General features: G+C 33.6%; 1 protein-coding gene across 1 annotated transcript in view; it reads left to right on the forward strand.

Moving 5' to 3' along the window:
• Window positions 1-20,061, forward strand: part of LOC150094742 (cell adhesion molecule Dscam1-like) — a 170,827-nt gene that overhangs the window by 28,253 nt on the left and 122,513 nt on the right. Inside the window, exon 2 of the mRNA XM_090411346.1 lies at window positions 4,495-4,815. Coding sequence (XP_090267472.1) covers window positions 4,495-4,815 — 321 coding nt within the window. The remainder of the gene's footprint in view (window positions 1-4,494; window positions 4,816-20,061) is intronic.

A 20,061-nucleotide genomic window follows, 5' to 3' on the forward strand; every position in this document is an offset into this window, starting at 1 on the left:
GAATGAGGATCCTACAGAAAAAGTAAAAAATATTTCAGGTATTTAGGCACAATTATTAGTGAAGACGGCAAGTTAAATGTGGAAATAGATAACAGAATAAGCAAAACTGGTAGGATGGGGAGCCAGTGGAATAAACTTACATGGAATAAGAGAGAAAGCCAAAACCCAAAATTAGCAGTATACAAGACAGTATTCAAACCAGTTTTACGTTTTGGATCTGAGAGTTGGATTAGAAACAAAGCTCTGACCGTAGATATGAGGGTTCTGAGAAAAATTAGGAGAGTGAACCAATAAAATCATAATAAAGAAGATATTAGAAAGGAACTTGACATTGTTTAGCATTCAAGAATGTATCAGGAGACCTAATTTAAGGTGGTATGGCCACTTAAATAGAATGCCTGAAGAAAGGTTAGCAGAATAGGATTTGATGCCAAGATGGAGAGAAAGAGACCCAGAGGAAGACCTAGAGCTAGGTGGATTGCTTCAGTCATAAGTACCTTCGTAGCATGAAATGTTAGATATGATAATATTGGATTGGGGGCTCACAGGTAATAGACTAATGTGGAGGGAAACTGCTGATGTGAGATTAATAAGAACGTAAACTTAATCATGTAGTGCTGTCATAGTAACCTGAACATCCCTTGAGAGCACACATCAGGAAACTGATGGTGATAAAATGCAGATTGTATTCCAGTCTTCTAAACAGGGAAATAAAAGATGCTTGTAAAGGGGGTGGGGAATTCTTAAGAATATGCAGTCTATTTTTATAACAATAATTCCTAGGAATTTAACTTTCCTTCATAGAATTCTTGCTCCTTTTTGTTCATGCTTACTTAATTCTTTCTTTAAAAAAAAATAGGAAAACAAAATTATAAATGGAATGTAACTAATTATTTCTCTGGAAGTTGATCATTACGTATTACTATGAGCCACTTATTAATTAATGTTATCTACGATTAGGCATTCATTAAAGTCGCTTGCATAATGCAATTACTGCACACTTGTGATTAGATTAATTTTTCATTTTGCTATTTCTTTTGATTCACCAACTATTTCGTAGACGTGATCGGTCCATCCTAATTAGGCGACTCCAGTATCATCTTTTAGTTAATCTTCAAGGTATGAGTTTCTTTAATCTCTGATTATAATTTAAACCTCATTAAATCATAGCGCTGGATGCGAAATATTAATAAGATTGTCATAGAATATACCGATATTTCAATGCTAAAACATTCTTAACAATTCGATTCAGATAACATTGGGCAATAATCAAGTTCACATAACAAGTAAACGTTAACAACCATTGTTTAAAATTAAACAATGGTTGTTAAATTACTATTATTATAAATGCATTTATTTCATATTACATTGATTATATTCAACTATTAACAAAATTTGGAAATGTGCACATTGGGAAACTTTTACGTTTCCTAAATTTATCAGAACGCAGAACTTCAGACTTTACATTGAAATAAAGAATACAATATTTTAATTTAATTGCATTTATTGCTTCTGAGTCTCAATTAAGCTTTCTTTTAGTATGAAGTACTGAATAGTTCTATTTAGTACTTCATACATAGTCGGGTGCTCTTCTTGGCGGCATCAGAAAAGTAGTTTATTTATAAATTAAATAGAAATCAGTAACAATAAGTAGGTGATGATTATCCAAGACTAACTATTTTGTCATCGTTCTGGATTACATGTAACATGGAAGGTAGGAAATCTATATTTATTATAGAAATGTTTTATTAACCAAATCCATCAAACAGTCGCGTTAAATATGATTTATTTCTGGTCGATATAACAGAATAGTGTAAAGATACAGTTTCAAAGATATATAAGAAATAAAGTTTAGGGAAAATGGAAATGTCAAAGCGATCTCGTGCGTGAAATATGTTGGCAATTTCACTAAACGTTTAGTCATTCTTTGTGCTTAAAATGATCACAAAAATTCTATAACTTATTGTTTTTAAAGAAAAATGTATTTATCCTTTTTGAAATGGACTACTTGGATCACTTTTCCTTATTCTCCCCTCTTTGCAGGTTAGCGATCGATGTTCATTGCCCGAATTTCAAATCCTTACGTTAAACAGTTATTTATAGATGCAACGAATGGCGACCACTGCAAAAAAAAAAAAAAATCCGAGATAGAGTTTCGAAAAGTTACGATTTCTCTTGCTTCCTTGTCCGAAAAAAATACTTCAAAGGAAGAAAGCGAAAAAAAAAAATAGAATTCAGATAGGAAAAGGTTTTTGTTTTTCGAATAAACAGAATCAAATCAACGATAAGGAACTGGGTCACAGAACACAAACCCCATCCATTGACCTTTGTATTCCCCTTGAAAACAGTTTCTTTCATTTGAAAATACAACTTAAATTAAAGGAATAAAAGTGGAGACAAAAAGAACGCAGACATAACAAGTAGGAAAAGTGTAATTCATCGAATCAATATTAAGGCTTTTTAGATGTGTTCTTTAGTCTACAGTTTGTTTTATTTCACTGACTTGCTTTCAGCAGTATGATCTCTATGCTTTACTAATGAATGTTTTCATAAGTATTATATTTAATCAGTAACTTCACAATAGCATCGATCTTCAGTTGCATAAATTCGAATGAAGCCCAAAATATGAAATTTTAAGCAGACAAAATATTGCAATCATACAATGAATATTTGGCGCATGCTCTATTTTAGAGAGTGAGATACGGTTGTGAAGAATGCAACAATTGTGATTTTTCCCTTTTGGCACAATGCCAACGAAATGGAGGCACCCAACAATTATGGAACTTTTATGTTATAACTTTAGGGTATAATAGGCTCAAATATAAAATAGTACATTACACTACGCACATTTGCCATTACCGTTGGACGCTGAAATATCTAATGTGGATGTGTAATCAGCTTGTAATTCTAATACTGTTAGATAGATTGGATTGGGTTTGTTAACTTTACAAATGTCTAATAAATTTTAAAATGTAGATGATGACAAGAAATCTTAATGTTATAAACGATTTGAACCAAACTGGATTTTATGTTAATTTTTTCAGCAGTCGCAACAGTCATTTTTATTCGGATGGAAGTGGGATTTGCTTAACTCCTGTTCTAGTTGGAATAATATTGATGCGTCATTTTTATTTCATGGAGTTATTCAGCACAAACCAGCTTCTATAATTTTCAACTTTGAATTCCAAGTAATATTAGAAAGAAATACTGAACTTAAGTAGTGAAAAATGTTCAAAATCATTCGTTATATCTCACTCCCTTTTTCTATCGCATCTTTCAACATATTTCGGCTATAAATTCTCTATCTGGTTAACCTGCTTCATGTAGAATAGTAATTGATATCTTAGGAAACACTTTAGTACTTTAAAATGACCCAAGGAGTTGGCTAAAAATTAAATAACTTAATCTTATGGCTTCCATATCGCTCGCTTTAGATATTTCCCGAGAAAGTCGCGACTTTATAATTTCGAAATTCTTGGTATGAGTTACATTGGTATTGCACTACTTACTAAAACACGATCTTTCCCCCAAGATCCATAAATGTGCTTTTATTGAGATTTCGACTGCATACAAACGAGCCTTTCGAACCACCGGTCCTCATCAGATATTGCCAAATAACGTACATTTTATTTATACGAAACAATCGTTCCGTATAAATCGATTAAAAATTAATCAAGAATTGTAAGTTAATTATAAATTTGATTAGAAAAACATAGTCATGATGTATCAAGTATACATTATGGCCCAGCGCAGTTTCATTAATTAAATTCCATAATGCATAACCGGTGAAATAATATATTTTTCTTTATGTTCTCACTAACTCTGCGAATTAAAATGTGTAAAGGATGGTAACTTGATTCTCGATATGGAAAACTAAAAGCAAAAACTTAAAATTCAGTTCTGTAGCTTTTTATCTTATGCATGTTTATTACCATTTATTATTACATGAATTCTGTTTTTTTGTTTCTTTGTTAAAGACGTTTTATATCTAAACCTGTTTTGCTCTGTTTATTTTTTTAGATGGATAAGATGCTTTATATGGATTTAAAAAAAAAAACTAATACACCCCTTCTTTACGAATTTGGTTTTATCATATAAAAACATTTAATTTTAATATACATTTTTTGTTGCTGTAAACTATTAAAGTGAAAATTTTCTGCACCAATTTCCTTACGTGGAGGGGGGGGGGGGGGGAAACGCATTTTATAGAGCTCAAGAAACTCAGTTTGGCAACTGCTGGAGACATTTAATTAATCAAAATATTCTTGTTGTTGCTAACAAGCATTCCTCTCCAGCACACTAGGGCATCTGTTGCTGCCATTACAAGCATTGGACAACCAGTTTCTTTAAGGTGGAATATGCTTAAATTCGGTAGGACTTAAGGTACTGATAGTTACTTAATCTCGAAGCTAACCGATTATTTGCAATAGAACAGATGCAAGTTTTATTGGGAGGGAAGTCACTCTTAACTACATTCTATATTTATTTTTACAGTCCTGTGCTCGGCCGTCAGCCTGGAGGGTCCTCGGTTTCTGGAAGAGCCTCCAGGTCATGCGTACTTTGTCAACACCAAAGGATATGAAGTGCGATGTACAGCGGCCGGAACTCCGAGTCCCGTTGTACGATGGGTGTACCAAGATGGACGACCCGTGGTTACTCTTCCCCAACTCCTTGATATTCGCGAGGATGGATCCTTGTACTTCTACCCATTTCGCCACGAAGATTTTCGTTCGGAAGTTCACGATACAGTTTACAGATGTACTGCAGAAAATGCCGTCGGAATTGTCGGCAGTAGGGAGGTCAGAGTAAGAGCAGGTAAGTGGAAAATTTAGGGGGTTTTTTTTGGTTTGTTTATCGTGTCCAAACAATGAACTTTTTGTTCTTTCGAAGTGGAAAAAAAATATTCTTAAACTGTAGCAAATTTAAACTAATATTACCTGTCAACCAGTAACAAGTTTTGATAATATTTTTTACACTATAAAGCAAAATCAACTGCTCGTTAGTAACAAGAAATGATTTGTATTGTTTCGTTAGAATATACCATTTAAAAGCCTAAGAATATGATGTGCTATTGATCAACAAGGTATCCAGTTTCCTTTTCAAGTTTCCTATAAATACTGACGAGGTAGCACACTTGATGGATATATTTTATTAAATTTTCCTATAAAATAATTTATAAATAAAAATGTCTTAAATAGTTAAACATTTTAGATATTTAAATAAAAATTTTATTCTAATCATATGTTAATAAAATTAAATTTGTATACAGAATATTAAATGTAGACCTAAAGAAATGGAACACTGAAGCATTCTAAAACACAGAAATAATGATAAATATTAGAAGAAATTTGTCTATTAAAGCAATAGACAAAGAAAATAATATAGAAGACAAATGGAATTCCTTATCCTTATATAAGGACTGGCTTAAAGGGGCGAAGCAAGAATGCTTTTCATATTCCCCGTTATCTGTAAAGGACAGTGTAGGGATAAGGTGTTATTGAGCTATTAAAGCTCTGATCATGGCAGGAGGGTAACAGCAATAGCCGAGCCTCAGTTAGAACTTCATTAGCTACAGCATTGCTATCCATTACCCTCCAAGGGTATTTTGGATTGAATGAATCAATCAATCCTCTTTTTTTTTTTTTTTTTTGATCCAACAAAAAATTATAAATGCAACTGAAGAAAGAAATAAGATGGTGTAGGAAAACTAAAAATGAATGGTATGATGAAGAATAATTTAATTGAAAAATAAAAAGCAAGAAAACAATATTTATAAAGGAATACAAGAACTAATATAGAAGAATATGAAGAGAAAGAAAGCAGGCAAATAAAATTTGTAAAAAGAAAGAAATGATGGAAAATAAATTGGAAGAAATAGTTCAGTATAATGAGAAACTAGAAAATTTTATGAAGAATTAAAAGTTAATTTTGATACACAAATGATAGGATGTAAGGATAAAGAAGGAAAAGTATCAACTGAGAAAGAATTAGTTAAAGAAAGATGGAAGGAATTATTATGATGACAGCAGAAGAAAATAAAGAATATGAAGATCAAAATAATTGTAAGAATATAGAAGAAAGAATTCAAGAACCAACTTATAAAGAAATAGTGGAAAAAATAAAACATATTAAAAGTTTTAAAGCACCAGGAATAGATGGGAGAGCTTATAAAGAATGCAGGTGACATTTCATGAAAAGAAATTTATTATTCGTTATTAGATACATGGAAAGAAGAAAAAATGCCAAAGTGGAAAATTAGAATAATCCTACCAAAATATATAAAAAAGCAGATAAGATAAAGTGTGATATCTTATCATATATGTGATACCTTTTGAAATAAACTGTGGAGTAAGAAAAGGTGATGTACTTGAAGCAATAATAAGAAAGTTAAATATGAGATGTTTTTTTAATACAAATGTGCATATGCAGACGATACAGCAATAAGTCGCAGGAGAAAAGATTTATTATAGAAATTTGAAGAACTTAATAGAAACGTTAAAGAAGTTGGATTACAAATTAACGAACTGAAGACTAAATATATGCAATGTGAAAAGACAATAAATAAAAATATTACACGATACAATATAAATGAATACAATTTTGAAGTTGTAGATAGTTTTAAATATTTAGGTTCATTAATAATATTATATTCGAAGAAATTAATAGTAGAAATCATGTCTGGAAATAAGTGTTATTTTATTTACAAAAAGTTAATGAGTAATAAGATTCTAAATTAAAACTTTTTTAAAACAATTTAAGACCTATAACCACATATCGATGTGAAACGTGGCCATTAACACAACACGATAAAGATAGATCGGGAATCTTTGAAAGGAAAATATATGGACCAATAAAAGAAGAAAACGAAACATGGAGAATCAGAACAAATAATTAATGGTGAAGATATAGTATAGTAAGATATATAAAGGCAAAGAATAGCGTGGTTGGGACATATAGAGGAGTTAAAAAATAAATTTGAATGGAAACCATTAGGACTAAAGGGAGGGGAGGTAGACCAAAAAAAAAATGCACTGATGTAAAAAAAAATTCTACATAGTTCCCACACTGAATTGTTTTATAAATGAAAATATAATTAATATTTATATGGCTCGTAAAAAAGTAGTTGAGGATTGGGGCTTTTGTGGTTAAATAAAAAAAGTCCTTTTTAGGACTTCCAGGGTAACAAATGGCAATGCTGTAGCCAATGAAGTTTTAACTGAGGCTCGGCTATTGCCGTTACCCAGCCATGACTAGAGCTTTTAGCTCAATAACATCCTATCCACATAGATTTTCTTCATTCAGATGACGGGATAAAGAGTCAAGGACTCAGTCCATCGCCCAGTTCTTTTAAGAACTTCAAGAAAACGTAGTTGAGAGGAGGAATACCCTTGGAGGGTAATGGATGGCAATGCTGTAGCGAATGAAGTTCTAACTGAGGCTCGGCTATTGCTGTTACCGTCCTTCCATGATCAGAGCTTCAATAGCTCAATAACACCTTATCCCTACACTGTCCTCTTCAGATAACGGGGAAGATGAAAGCATTCTTGCTTCGCCCCTTTAAGCCAGTCCTTTTAAGGACATAAAACGTACTTGTTTTTACTGGAGTAGTTATATTTCTTTTGTATTCCACATCGCACATGCGCATATAGAATAGCCATTTTGTGATTGTCATATTTGCATTGAATTTACTTGGACACTATATTTTCTCTTAAAAAAAATACTGTTCGTAGCATTTTCTCAAGTCACCGTTGCATGAACAGCATATAAAATCCTGTAGACTCTATAGATATCTCGGATTACAGCGCTGGATAACGAACGTTTATTTAAAAGTCAGGAAGCGTGCAGAAAAGCGGACAAAGTTGGTTTGTGACAGAGAAATTCAGAAAGGATTCGTCAGAAAACAAACAGAGTGCGAAATAAATCTGATTATTAAATCGATATTTCAGAAGGAGAGAAAAAAGAGACAAAAAAGTGCCTTAGAGTAGCGCACGTGTATAAAGCCAAAAAAGGGTTAGGCATACGTCAGAAGTGACGTTTAAATGCAAACGGAAGCCAGAAATGTCAATAAATGTACTTCTCTTGTCTTTCCGTTCTTTCGCATTCAATTTGTCAACGCTTGTCAATCCAAAATGCATCAATGATCAGAATAATTTGGTCCACGTATACTTTGCAGTAACTGCTATCTTAACTTTATCGTTTTTAATATTTTTTTACCTTGTGGTATTTATCAGGAAGATTTCATCATCTGAATGATGATGCAACAAGAATAAATTTGATTCTTCCTTCGTATCGATAGTTCATTCTATGAACTACCGGTTTTAAAATCGAAACTTCCCTCGTAAATAATAAATTCAAAACCTTAGCACATTAATTACAAATTTGAGTTTGCTTTTAGCAGGAAATTTAGAATTTTCCCAAAATTATATGGAATTTAAAGTGAATCCATATTTCAATAGTGTTCAAACGACTGTCTGATTTAGTTTTCAGCATCTGTCTTAGAAATATTCTCGAAATGCATTTCTATTATGATTAGAAATGTTAGCGATAATCGTTTTTTTTTTGGTAATTTGAAAAATCTCTGGATATTTTAATTTAAATGCATCTAAGATGAAAGTTTTTTTTTTCGCCTATTTACCTTAACACCCAGTCTGAATTCCATCTTCATCAAATCTAGAACAGCAATTTAATAATCTCTTTTCAGACACTAGATTGCTTTTTTATTTATTTATTAAGGTTAGCATTGGACCGTCTTAAACATAAGATGCGACAATCTAGTTGCAAAGAGTTTTTTTTTTTTTTCAATTACTCTGAGATTATTTTCTTTGTAACGTTGATGGCAAGTTTTAAACTGACAACATCCTTTTCAAAACTAACGTAATCGAAGAAAAAAAATCGGAATTAATTTTCGATGCACAGAATTATAATAAGCAATGTGGCATGCATGGAATAAAATACTTGGTTGCATCATAGTTGTAAAAAATGAGCAATGAGCTGTACACTTATTCTTTTTACTACTTTATATCGTTAACAAATATTACATTTATTATGGTCTACACGAGTAAGATTCATCCTTTAAATTAATGACTGTTAGCTAAAATCTTCTGGTTTACATTTTAAACCTAACTGTAGTAAGTCGACTTCCTATTCCTTTATCGACTAACACAAGGACCAAAAAAAAAAAAAGTAAAGGAAGTCAAAAAGTGTGAGTGTATTTAGAAGACTTTTAGCTATAAATAAAGTCCTGCAGGGTGTAACACAGGTCTTTACTTGTGAACTAATATCTTCCAGTTAAACATCTGTCACATTGTCACCATTGTCAGGTGCCAAACTCCCCCTGCTGTGTCACTGTTACAGTTTCTTGTCCGCGATACAGATGGACCGGCTTCAGCTGAGCCACCAATCGATCTTGACGTTCGAAACCATTAGCGAGAAGGCAGCAGTAATGCCAAGTGACATATGCCGTACTGGATGGACTCGTTCAATTTGTGTGCATGCCCAGGAAACACGTTCACACTGCGAGAGGTTGTCGAGCCTACCCTGATAGGAATCGTTACAGGTTACATCTGCACTCATTAAAAACTAAGATGAATTGTAGGTCTCCATCCTGTACTTTCTTTCTCCCTATCTGAGCCCATTTATTTCACACTAGAACTTCAAAGAAACGTATATGTCTGGTGTATAATGCACCAGTAGTCGATTTATAAGTAAATACAAGAAGCAGTAACTATTTGAACTGGTCAAAAGATTGTTAGGAGCCAGAAGAATCAAACAAATGTCGTTTAATCATAAAATGGAAAGCAACATTTGTTTTTTTAATAATAAAGAAATCTAAAAGGCAAGTTGCATGACGTCATACAACAATGTTAGATATCATTCATGTATTACGTAACTGATAATCACAATAGTTGCACGCGCTCAGCAAAAATTGTTTAACAGAAATGTAATGTCATAAATTAAATATGCAGGTTTGTTACTGAAAAATTTCTTGCTATTTTCTGAGTATTTAAAAATATTGTTCCTTTTGGTACCATTAGATACATTTATTCCTCTTCTGGAGAATGTATCTCTGGTGACCTAAAGGAGTACATGGCAATAATGCAAGAGTTGGTTCATCCTTCCATGATACGAGAATTCCAGTGTGTTCATTCATATATGAAACATCGTAAAGATAAATGTTGTTTCTAAAGACCAATCAAATCCGCCATTAACTTTCTGAAAGCCAGAAATTACTATAATAACCCATTATTTTTGATTGTTTCAGATAAAGGGAGGAATTATTATACGATATAATGGATGGTGGATGACCTGAGATGTGCTCAGTGCCTGCGTGTGATGTATTGATATAGTTGTACAGATACCAATGTACAGCAGTTGACTGTGTAACAAATCAGTATGTTCTACTTAGATACGAAATGTAATAGCCTTGAGATGGGAACGAAGATAAGACGACATATAAATTACTTTCTGAATAACTTTAGATGTCTTGTAAATGTGTAAGTCGACAAGATTCATTCTGTCCAGGTTTGGATATTTATTTTGTTTGTTAGATGTTACTTTTCTGATTAGGTAGTTGGGATAATCACAGAAAATCAACTTAGATGCAATTGAATACTCATTTCAATGAGTATTCAATTCATTCAGACCAATCAAGAAAAACTAAGCAGTAAAAGAAATAACTTTCATCTGTTTTTATACGATAGAAATATAAACATCATGCTACTGTTTTGTTATTTTAATAATACAGCGAACCAATAAAAGCGACGAATTAATGACGTCATCAAAGTTGATGTCATTAACAATTCCTCTGTTGTTGCTTTCACCAAACAGAGTGCAACATTGTTACAATGTGACGTCACACTTATATAGAAATTTGCAGGAATCGACACTTTCACAAAAATTTGGTTTTCTAGGCAAAATATACGAGCATAATCTCGACTCCAAAATAACTTAGGTATAATTTTGCTAAGGGATACTTTCATGTAGGAACTTTGTTCTTAGTGTCTCACAAGGTGCGAATATTTGACTCCCAATCACAAAAGATTGTAAGAGTATGGTACATTAGTGCAATGAGTTAAGGATTTTGTTTTATTAACTTTGCTCTAGAAAACAACCATTGAACATTTTAAGCCTATTTAAGCTTCCAATAAGCGATTAATTGATCTCACACCAGAAAATAAAATTCATCTCTTATGTATACGACTCTGAAAAGAGGAGAGGAGAAGAGTCCTTTTTAGGACTTCCAGGGTAACAAATGGCAATGCTGTAGCCAATGAAGTTTAACTGAGGTTCGGCTGTTGCTGTTACCCCCCTGGGGCGCTGAGATTCGAGAGTTTGAGTTCGCTCTCTTAAGGTTTTTGCCTTAAGAGAGCATTTTGACTCTCCGGGGAAGGGGTTCTCCAGCACGGCCCGCTGAGGGGCTTTGTCGGTGAATGCTTTTCTTCGGAATATGAGCGGTTGTGCTCGGTGTTGGTGTGTGGGTGGAAGGCCATCACTGAATCGAGCCAACGCTGAGATGGACGGTCTTTCGCCCACGATTAGTGGCCTAGGGATCGTCCGAATTTTTAGAGACGGCTTTACCTTTACAGATGGCAATGCTGTACCCATGAAGTTTAACTGGGGTTCGGCTATTGCCGTTTCCCAGCCATGAGTGGAGCTTTTAGCTCAATAACACTCCATCCACACAGATTTTCTTCATTCAGATGACGGGATAAAGAGTCAAGAACTCAGTCCATCGCCCAGTTCTTTTAAGAACTTTTTATAATAATAAAAAAATAATCAACAGACTGCTTTATTTATGTGAAAAAAAGGATTATCATTGAAATGCAATTTAAGATGGAAATATATATATATATATAACAGAAATTTATATGTTCGTGCAAACACGTGTCCTTAACAATATTCCTTGTAATATCAGGATTGAGTTAAATGATATTGTATAAAAAATAAAAGTAGATGATATCATAATAAAACGCAAATCAGTATATACATTCAGATGAATGCATGTACCTTTATGACATACATAAATACCAACTCATAATTTGAAGAAGATATCAGTTGTTTAGTTTGATTTCCATAACCTTTCGTTGTTTGTTAATTTAACATGTTCTGTCCTTGCTTTTCAAGTGCAAATATCCCAGTGAATCAATTGTTCATCCTTGCTTAGTATCAGGCTGATAACATGCAGGGCAGTAATGGGTAACAGAGCGAAGTAGAAGGAGCAAGAGGCAGATAATAGGCACCCCCATCGATCGATCATTGATTTATTAGCAGATATGCAGTATACTGTTATTTCATTAAGGGGGGGAAAGTCGTCCCTAAACTAAAATACGATCCCTATTACTATTAATTTCTCTCTCTCCCCCCCTATATATATATATATATATATATATATATATATATATATATATATATATCGCCTCATTCATCTTTCTCTTTCCATTTTCTCATTACTTCACAATATTCCTGTTTAGCAGTGCATTAATTGCCTGATAGTAAGTATCAAAGTTTAGTCTACTCTACTCCACTTCACCCTCTACCGAGCTGTACTGGATGATACCGTAATTCTGAACTGTTTGCCGGGAACAATATTAATTTGGGTTTCTCGAACCACAGAGTGCAGATACCCGTTCGGTTGCTTACATGAGCTGGGATACTTCTGTGGACGATGAACATGGGAAATCAATACGCAAGATGCGCGAAACAGCCTAAGACTATGGCGATGTTAATTAATTATCGATGCTTATTTGAACAAGAGTGTATGTAATACGTGCTCTTCGCCTGTGTACAGATCACTTGTTTCCTATATCGCAAACAGCTCCAGGCTTTCTCGGACGAACAGCAGTAGTGTGTGTCAATCGATGAGAAAACGTAAAACAAAAAGACCCATTGGGGAGATCTTCCCTAAAACGTTTAGGAAAATGAAGCTGAAATCGACTGGATTCTCTAGAGTGATGAAGAAAATTAAAAAACGAATATTAAAAAAAAAAATCCCAGCTACTTAAGAAAGACGAAGTGAAGAGATTCTTGATGAAGTCCCATAGCTTCCAACTGTCTCATTCTTTTAACTCTCAATAGAAATTCTCTCTTGGAAAACGCTCTCGTGTTGATTTCTATAGCGTCAACAATTCCCTTGGCTGAACATACAGATAATAGTGATTACCGAGATGGTAAAGTGAGAGCAATTAGGTGGAAAGTACGGCGGGTTGTTGGAAAACCAGAAAGTCGCTTATTATTTAGATTGAGAATCGTGAGGAAATTCAAGCATACCATACAAGAATGCTTTTAATGAGTTCGGAGTAATTTGTGTAATTACGTGCACATGCAGGGCCGCATAAACTTCTATACGAGATATTACATGAAGCAAACAGCCAGTCGTAGGCAAGTATATAGCTTTATCAGACTAATAGACAAGCTAATGCAAGTGGAACCGACGAACGAAATGCATTACGGGAAATGCTTAATATTTAATTGAAAAGCAGACGAATGTGAATTGGAATTCGAAAATAATCTCGAATTAGAATGCACATTTACGACGGTTTTTCACTCACGATTGGCGATATAAATCGAGTAGAAATCAAACAATGGATTTTGGAATACAAGAGCAAAAATCGTTCAAAGAATTCAACTAGTTGGAAACAAGTCCTTGTAATGATCCGAAACTTTTCAATAAGCAAAAGATGATCATTACGGTTTTCTATTATATATATATATTTCGCTTTTTATTGACAGTCCAGTCTGAGAATATTTGGACCACTCGGTGCGCTTTTAGAGTGCAAGGAAACATTAAACCCTTCAGAATTGCATCTTATGATTGAAGTCAAAGTTAAGTCGCAAATATTTAAGTATAGGTGGATTTAATTATTAATAGGAAAGCTTTCGTAATGAACTTTCATAATATATAATAAGCCACCGTGGGTCAGAGTCGGTTTCAACGATGCCTTTTGTTTGTAAACGCTCGTGTACGAATCTCATCTAGGATGTCAAATACCTTTTTATGGACTTTTCATCTGAAAGTGAGTTAGAAGTCGCATATGGAGGTGGCAATTTTTTTCTACCGAAACCCAGCCATCTTCCTTTCTGTTTTAAGTAAGCGTAAAACAGAAAGGAAAGCAGAATATAATCGATGTCGTACCTAAGAATGACGAACATTTATAAGAAAGATAGGAGTTGAAATTTTGCTCAAGAATATCGAAGCATCAGAAGAAGAAATCAGAGTATTGTAGAAACTTAAGATGTCTTTTAACTTCTTAGTGATACTTTCTAGACAATCAAAAGATAGAAATCTGGAAAGGAATGTCACGTGGTTTAGACGTTAGCGTGCTGGAGAGCTCGTTTTATATTAGCCTTTATAGATAGCCCATTGGTATTTTTACCAAAATTGGAAAGCATTGAAATCTAAAATAAAAATAGTTAAAAAAAAACAGCGTCTGTCTTTTAACTTATAATTTCCAACTCCATTTCCGTAACTCGTCTAGTTTACTAGGAAAGAACTGACTTCAGAAAAGAGAATTTTTATTGCTCGCAAACTTTCAATTTTCTCCCAAAGTGTTCTGCAACTGATTTTTCTTTTCCATAGACTGAAATTTAGCGAAGGTACATTCGGCATCAATAATCCCAGAAAACTGTAATCTGACACCGCCATAGAAAGAAAACAAAACAGGATGCAAACGATTCTTGTGGTGCTTTCTCATCAAAAAGGAATTGGAAAACAGTCAGAAACTGATAGAAGCTTTGCCTTTGGAATCAAGCTCCTGTTTTCGTATACCGAACTACGCAAACACACTGTCAGTTGCTATGGTAACAGGATAAATATATGCCGTGCCAGATCTCCGGTCGTAGTTGGTGTAGAGGCTACAGACTTATAAAACATTTCATCACATCCTTTAACGTGCTGAATGGCGATTTACAAACGGAAGTTAAATCTCAAATTAAGCTCGCGATGGATTCGTTTTGAAGCCAAAATTCTCTCGACTTTAAATCCGTCATTGAAGCCATAGATGAACTCTCCCTTGAGACTTTTTAAGTTTCTGGAAATAAACAAGAACGTCGCTACAATTTAATGAAATGCATTACTCCACAGCGCCACCTATCGTTAAGTAAGCACACTATTTTTCATTTTCTTTTTCTTGTACTTTGCTTTCTTTCCATTGCCGGTTTCAAACAGTTTTCGAAGTATAGAGAATATAAATGGGAAGTAGCGCAGATGTTAATTATCTATGTACATAGCATTTGCCTTGTAGCGTATAATTACCATGGAAACTAATATGTTTCTCGTAAATTAACGAGGATTCGAAGCAGAGGTGGTGTTAGCTCGAACAAAACATATCGCAGCCTGATATTTTTATTGCGAATAATTCTACGTAAGGAATTGTTCATTTTCACAGAATAGCATATGGCATTACGTCCCCTCCCCCTCACGCTTTTACATATCATTTCAAAATAAATGAAGACTTCGGTTGGCTAAAATGCGCTCACTTACGTCACTATCATAGAGCAGTATTACGTTCCATGATGGTGACATGTTACCAATCAAATTTGAATGGGCGGCCCTACTTTTATTTGGATGTATATTAATATCATGCAAATGTGATGTACTCTCTGATAATTATACTAGTCACAGCTCTTACGGACCAAGAGAGTAGAGAGCGGTAAAATCAAGGCAATTATATATTCACTGTTTTTACATGGATAAAGAGAGCCGAATGGCATAACTGAGAAAGGAAAAAAATCGGTTACCGTTTGTATCTTAATTACCTCAAGAAAATCCGCCATAATCCTAGAACTCCGTATTTATTTCAGTTTTTTTTCGTTCTGAAGTGTGTAAATCTAACTACAGACAAAAGAATGGAAATTCTCGCTAGACGGCGACAAGCCTTCAGTAGCTATTCATCATAACGCAGATTTAATTACTATCAGAGAAACAAACGAAACAGTTAAAATCACTTTTAACTAAATCTATAATTTATTTTTCAAGTTTCAAACGAATAAATGACTTTATACATAATTTACAGTGTACTTATATAATTTATTTTATTTCTCTTAGAAATAATAATGTAACTTAAATGTCATATTTCTTTTTAAATTGAAAATTTAATATTTAAAAAAAATATTAAAATATCTTCTAAAAATATTAAACAAACCTTTTTAATTATAATGTGGGAGTCTATTAAATTATTGTTGATGCACATTACATACGATGTTAAATCGCAATGGCAAATTCAAAATATTCTCCGCGATGATAGATGATATAATAATACAAATGATGCTGGCAATAGTTCAGATCTGGCAGCACACATTTTTGTGCACTATTCCACACGGATTCAGGCAGGAAGTACATCACTCAAGTGGAAGATATATCCGAAACAATAGCGAATTTGGAAACTTGCCAGTCAATAATACAAGATGACTTCTGGTCACTAAGGCAACTGCATACAGGAGTTGGCCAGACAGTAAATGATAGTACCGTTGTATCTGTGTAAAGTTGTTCCTTATGGTTCGGTTGTCTCATCCAGTGTTTATGGTACTTTGCACTTTCATCAAAATTCACATAAGTGAGTCAGAAAGGTGTTTGAAATCAGTAAATGTGGTCTAGGCTTTCCTAGCTATTTTTTTTATCAGTACGTCGGGTCGTTTAGAAATACAAATGGAGTTTACTTAATAACAATAGCTTTCTTTCAGCAGTACAGCATATTATAATCGTATGTAATTTGCTTATTCAAAATAATATTCTTAATCGTTCTATGGTATCCAGTTTTTGTCATCAATGCATAATACGGTAGTGAACTGTTAATAAACAAAAAAAAAAAAAAATCACTTCTATATAGACGAAAAATGAAAGAACCGCCTAGAAATGTTCATTTGGGGAGCACATATTTCTAGGTTTGTTTCAGGACAGTCGGAGTGTCGATAACAGGGAAAGATGGATGCTTGTGGTTGCAGATCTATTTATAGAAGGGCTTTCATTGTACGCAATATAACTATCATCTTTGAATAATATTAACTACAACAGCGATGGTCCAAAATAATATATTCCTTCTTCTAATAACTGTTTCTGCGTGAAGGTTCTATTTAGAGCAAATCAAATATTATGTTTAGCAGCAGCAAAGGAATTTTGTGCAATTAAATCTAATGGATTTTTCTGATGTGCACTAAAAGTGTTCACATTTCAAGGCCATTTGGCATGTTTCGATAAATATTTGTTAGAATGATGCGGGAAGAGGAATGGAATAAGCCTTTTTTTTTTTTCAGGTCGTCCTACAAATAGTCAATCGCATTTAAATCCGAAAACTTAGCAGTCCGAGGTCTGGCGTCTTGGTTAGGTTCATTTTGGGACTTCTTTTTTTTTCAAAAAAAAAAAAAAATTAACTTCATCTAAACTTTAGCTATCCTACAATCACTGTTAAAATAGAGAATAGAAAAAACATGCATAAATAGTCATACCACTTCTGTTATTAAACTAATAAAAAAAAGCGAAAAAATTCTTAATAAACAGAGGAATAAGACTGGGCGATAAAATATCCCCCATACTGCTTACATGTTTTTAAAGGTTTACGTGAAGAGAACTGGAGGAATTAAAATTAATCGAAAGATTTCAAGTCATCTGTTGCGCTGATGATATAGTTCTCTTGATAGAAGAGAACTATTTCATCTGTTTATATTCATCTTCAGCGGGAATGAAGATGAATATAAGCGAGACGAAAATAATGAATGACAATTTAAACACCAAAGAGAATTATAATGGAAGACAGACGTGGAGAGGGTAGATTCATATGTTTGTCTGGGACCAGTTTTAAAGATTAAAAAAGAAGGATACAGCTAGGTTGAATAGCTTTTGGAGGGGGGATATAACAACACAAGACGGCCTAAATAATTGACAGAATTGGGTCCTATGGATGGCAGTAGATAAAAGAGTGGATGACAAAATTAAATTGTTAAAACTGCTGGAATGCAATGGATGAAAAAAACTGGAAAAAAGTACTTATTTTGCGTCTGCAGTCTCTGGATTTTCATTTGAAACATTTACTCTGTACTAAGATATTATGTAGTGAGTACAATCAAGTTGTGTTATTTTAAATAGAACTCGTTCGCTTTCCATTGAACGTATTCTTCAAAGGAATGGAATTCGTTTAGCCTAACCCTTACTATATATAATAATACTAGTACGAGTTGGGAACACGAAATGGCGGACGTTGTCTGCCATACTAGCGTCGCAAGGACTGAAAACTTTTGTTAGAAGTAAAATGTAACAACTGATAACGATTAAGGGTGGAGACTGGCTTCCTATACACAACATTATGTTATGAGATTTGCATTTGATTTTTCGGAATTGGGAAAGTTCGACCAGCCTGAACAAGTATTCGATGAAAAGGCTTAGATAATGTTAATTTACCCTAGTCAATGACGAATAAAGAGGTTTAGTGTCTAAATTTCTTTCTTTTGATAATTTATCATCCTTATAACTCTTGACCTAATAAGCGTCCTTGGGTCCAGATCTAATATTACTTATTTAATGATTTTGCAACTGATGTTTCATTTTAGTAAGGTGGAAATAAAACTGATGTGACGAATGACACAATTGGAGGATGTTTGCACCGGACAATACCAAATTTCAAGTGTTACTAACAGTGCAACATAAATGGACCCAAAGAAAATATCTTCGGTGCTTTTCCACCAAAGGCATCGCAATAATTCAAAAAAAAAAAAAAATTCAAGTCAAAGAAACGTGTTAAGAGTAAAAAAAAATAAAAAAAAAACTTTTGAAAACAGTTGTCAGAAACAAGAACTGAACAGTTTGATCGGTGGAATAAGAAGTGAATGAAAGAAAGTGCTAATGGCAATCCCTTTTTTCGTAAAAAGATTTGATCAGCATAAGGAATGTTTTCCGAGGTTGATATTGATGAACACAGACAAGTAAATGCAGTTGGCCTGGAAGGGAAATCTTATGAGAGAAAAAAGAAGTCTGTTCGGTGTTTACAGCTTATGCGTGGGTGCAGTATATTCAAGTGTGCGCAAAATGGATTTTTTGTGGGCGACTTTTAACAAAAAAGAGTGGAAAAAAGAAGTGATTAAACCTAATTTTTAATAATATATGTTTGTATGACAATACTGCATTTCGAAACAAAATATTCCTTGCGATATACAATGGCATCCGATAATCCACATCATTCTCCTGTCTATGGGTTAGCCAAAACTTTAAGTGAATGTGATAAACTAGAAGTTAATTAACTTGTCTAAAAGCGATTATGTCAAAGATGGGTTATTTTCTTCATTAAAACTCCTTCGACTTGTTACGTAAACCAACACAAGACAAATCTATCAAATATGTTTGTTTAAAGCCTTGGTAATAACAGCTTGTTAACGCGACTTGTCAGGGATGATTGGTTGTGGCAGAGCGCAGCAAAATAGGAGAATAAATATATTAGGAGAATAAGGTATCAAAGCTATCTGAAAGCAGATGAATTTGCTTGGATTATAGCGTCCTGAAAGGCTGGACATAATCAGTTATCTACTGATTTATGATTTTGCAGCAACCAAATATTAATACATCGGTTGTTGGTAATAAATATAATTCAGGAATCCGATTACACTTTTAAAATGAAAGAAAAATAATTTGCCATGTACTGAAAATAAATAAATTCTGTATGATGCTGAGACACCGATGTTCATTGGATTAAGTGGAATTTTTTAATCGTATGTGGCCGACGATAAGTCGTTGCTTGGAGAGGAATTAACATTATTGAAGGTGTCATAAGCAAGACAAAGGGCTTAAATTTACTGAAATTAATCCAAAAGGTTAATAAATATTGCTTTACAAAGGATATAAAAATTATCGGAACTCGTATTAAAAGCAATGGATGACATCTGGTAAATCGACTTCCCCACAGTTTTAAATTTCGTCATTAGTAGGAAATCCAACTCTGCGTTGCTAATGACGAAGTTAAGTATTCGCCTCATTTAAGTAAGTTAATTTTTAATTTGAATATATTAGCAATTAAAAAGGCCTTTTTTTCGAATTAGGCGAATAGTAGAGGCTCCCGTTTTTTGGTGCTGATGACGGAAGAA

The sequence above is a fragment of the Typopeltis vanoorti genome, chromosome 21 (genome assembly GCF_054136105.1).
Source record: "Typopeltis vanoorti isolate ZY-2024b chromosome 21, IOZ_Tvanoo_1.0, whole genome shotgun sequence".
NCBI lineage: Eukaryota > Metazoa > Arthropoda > Arachnida > Uropygi > Thelyphonidae > Typopeltis > Typopeltis vanoorti.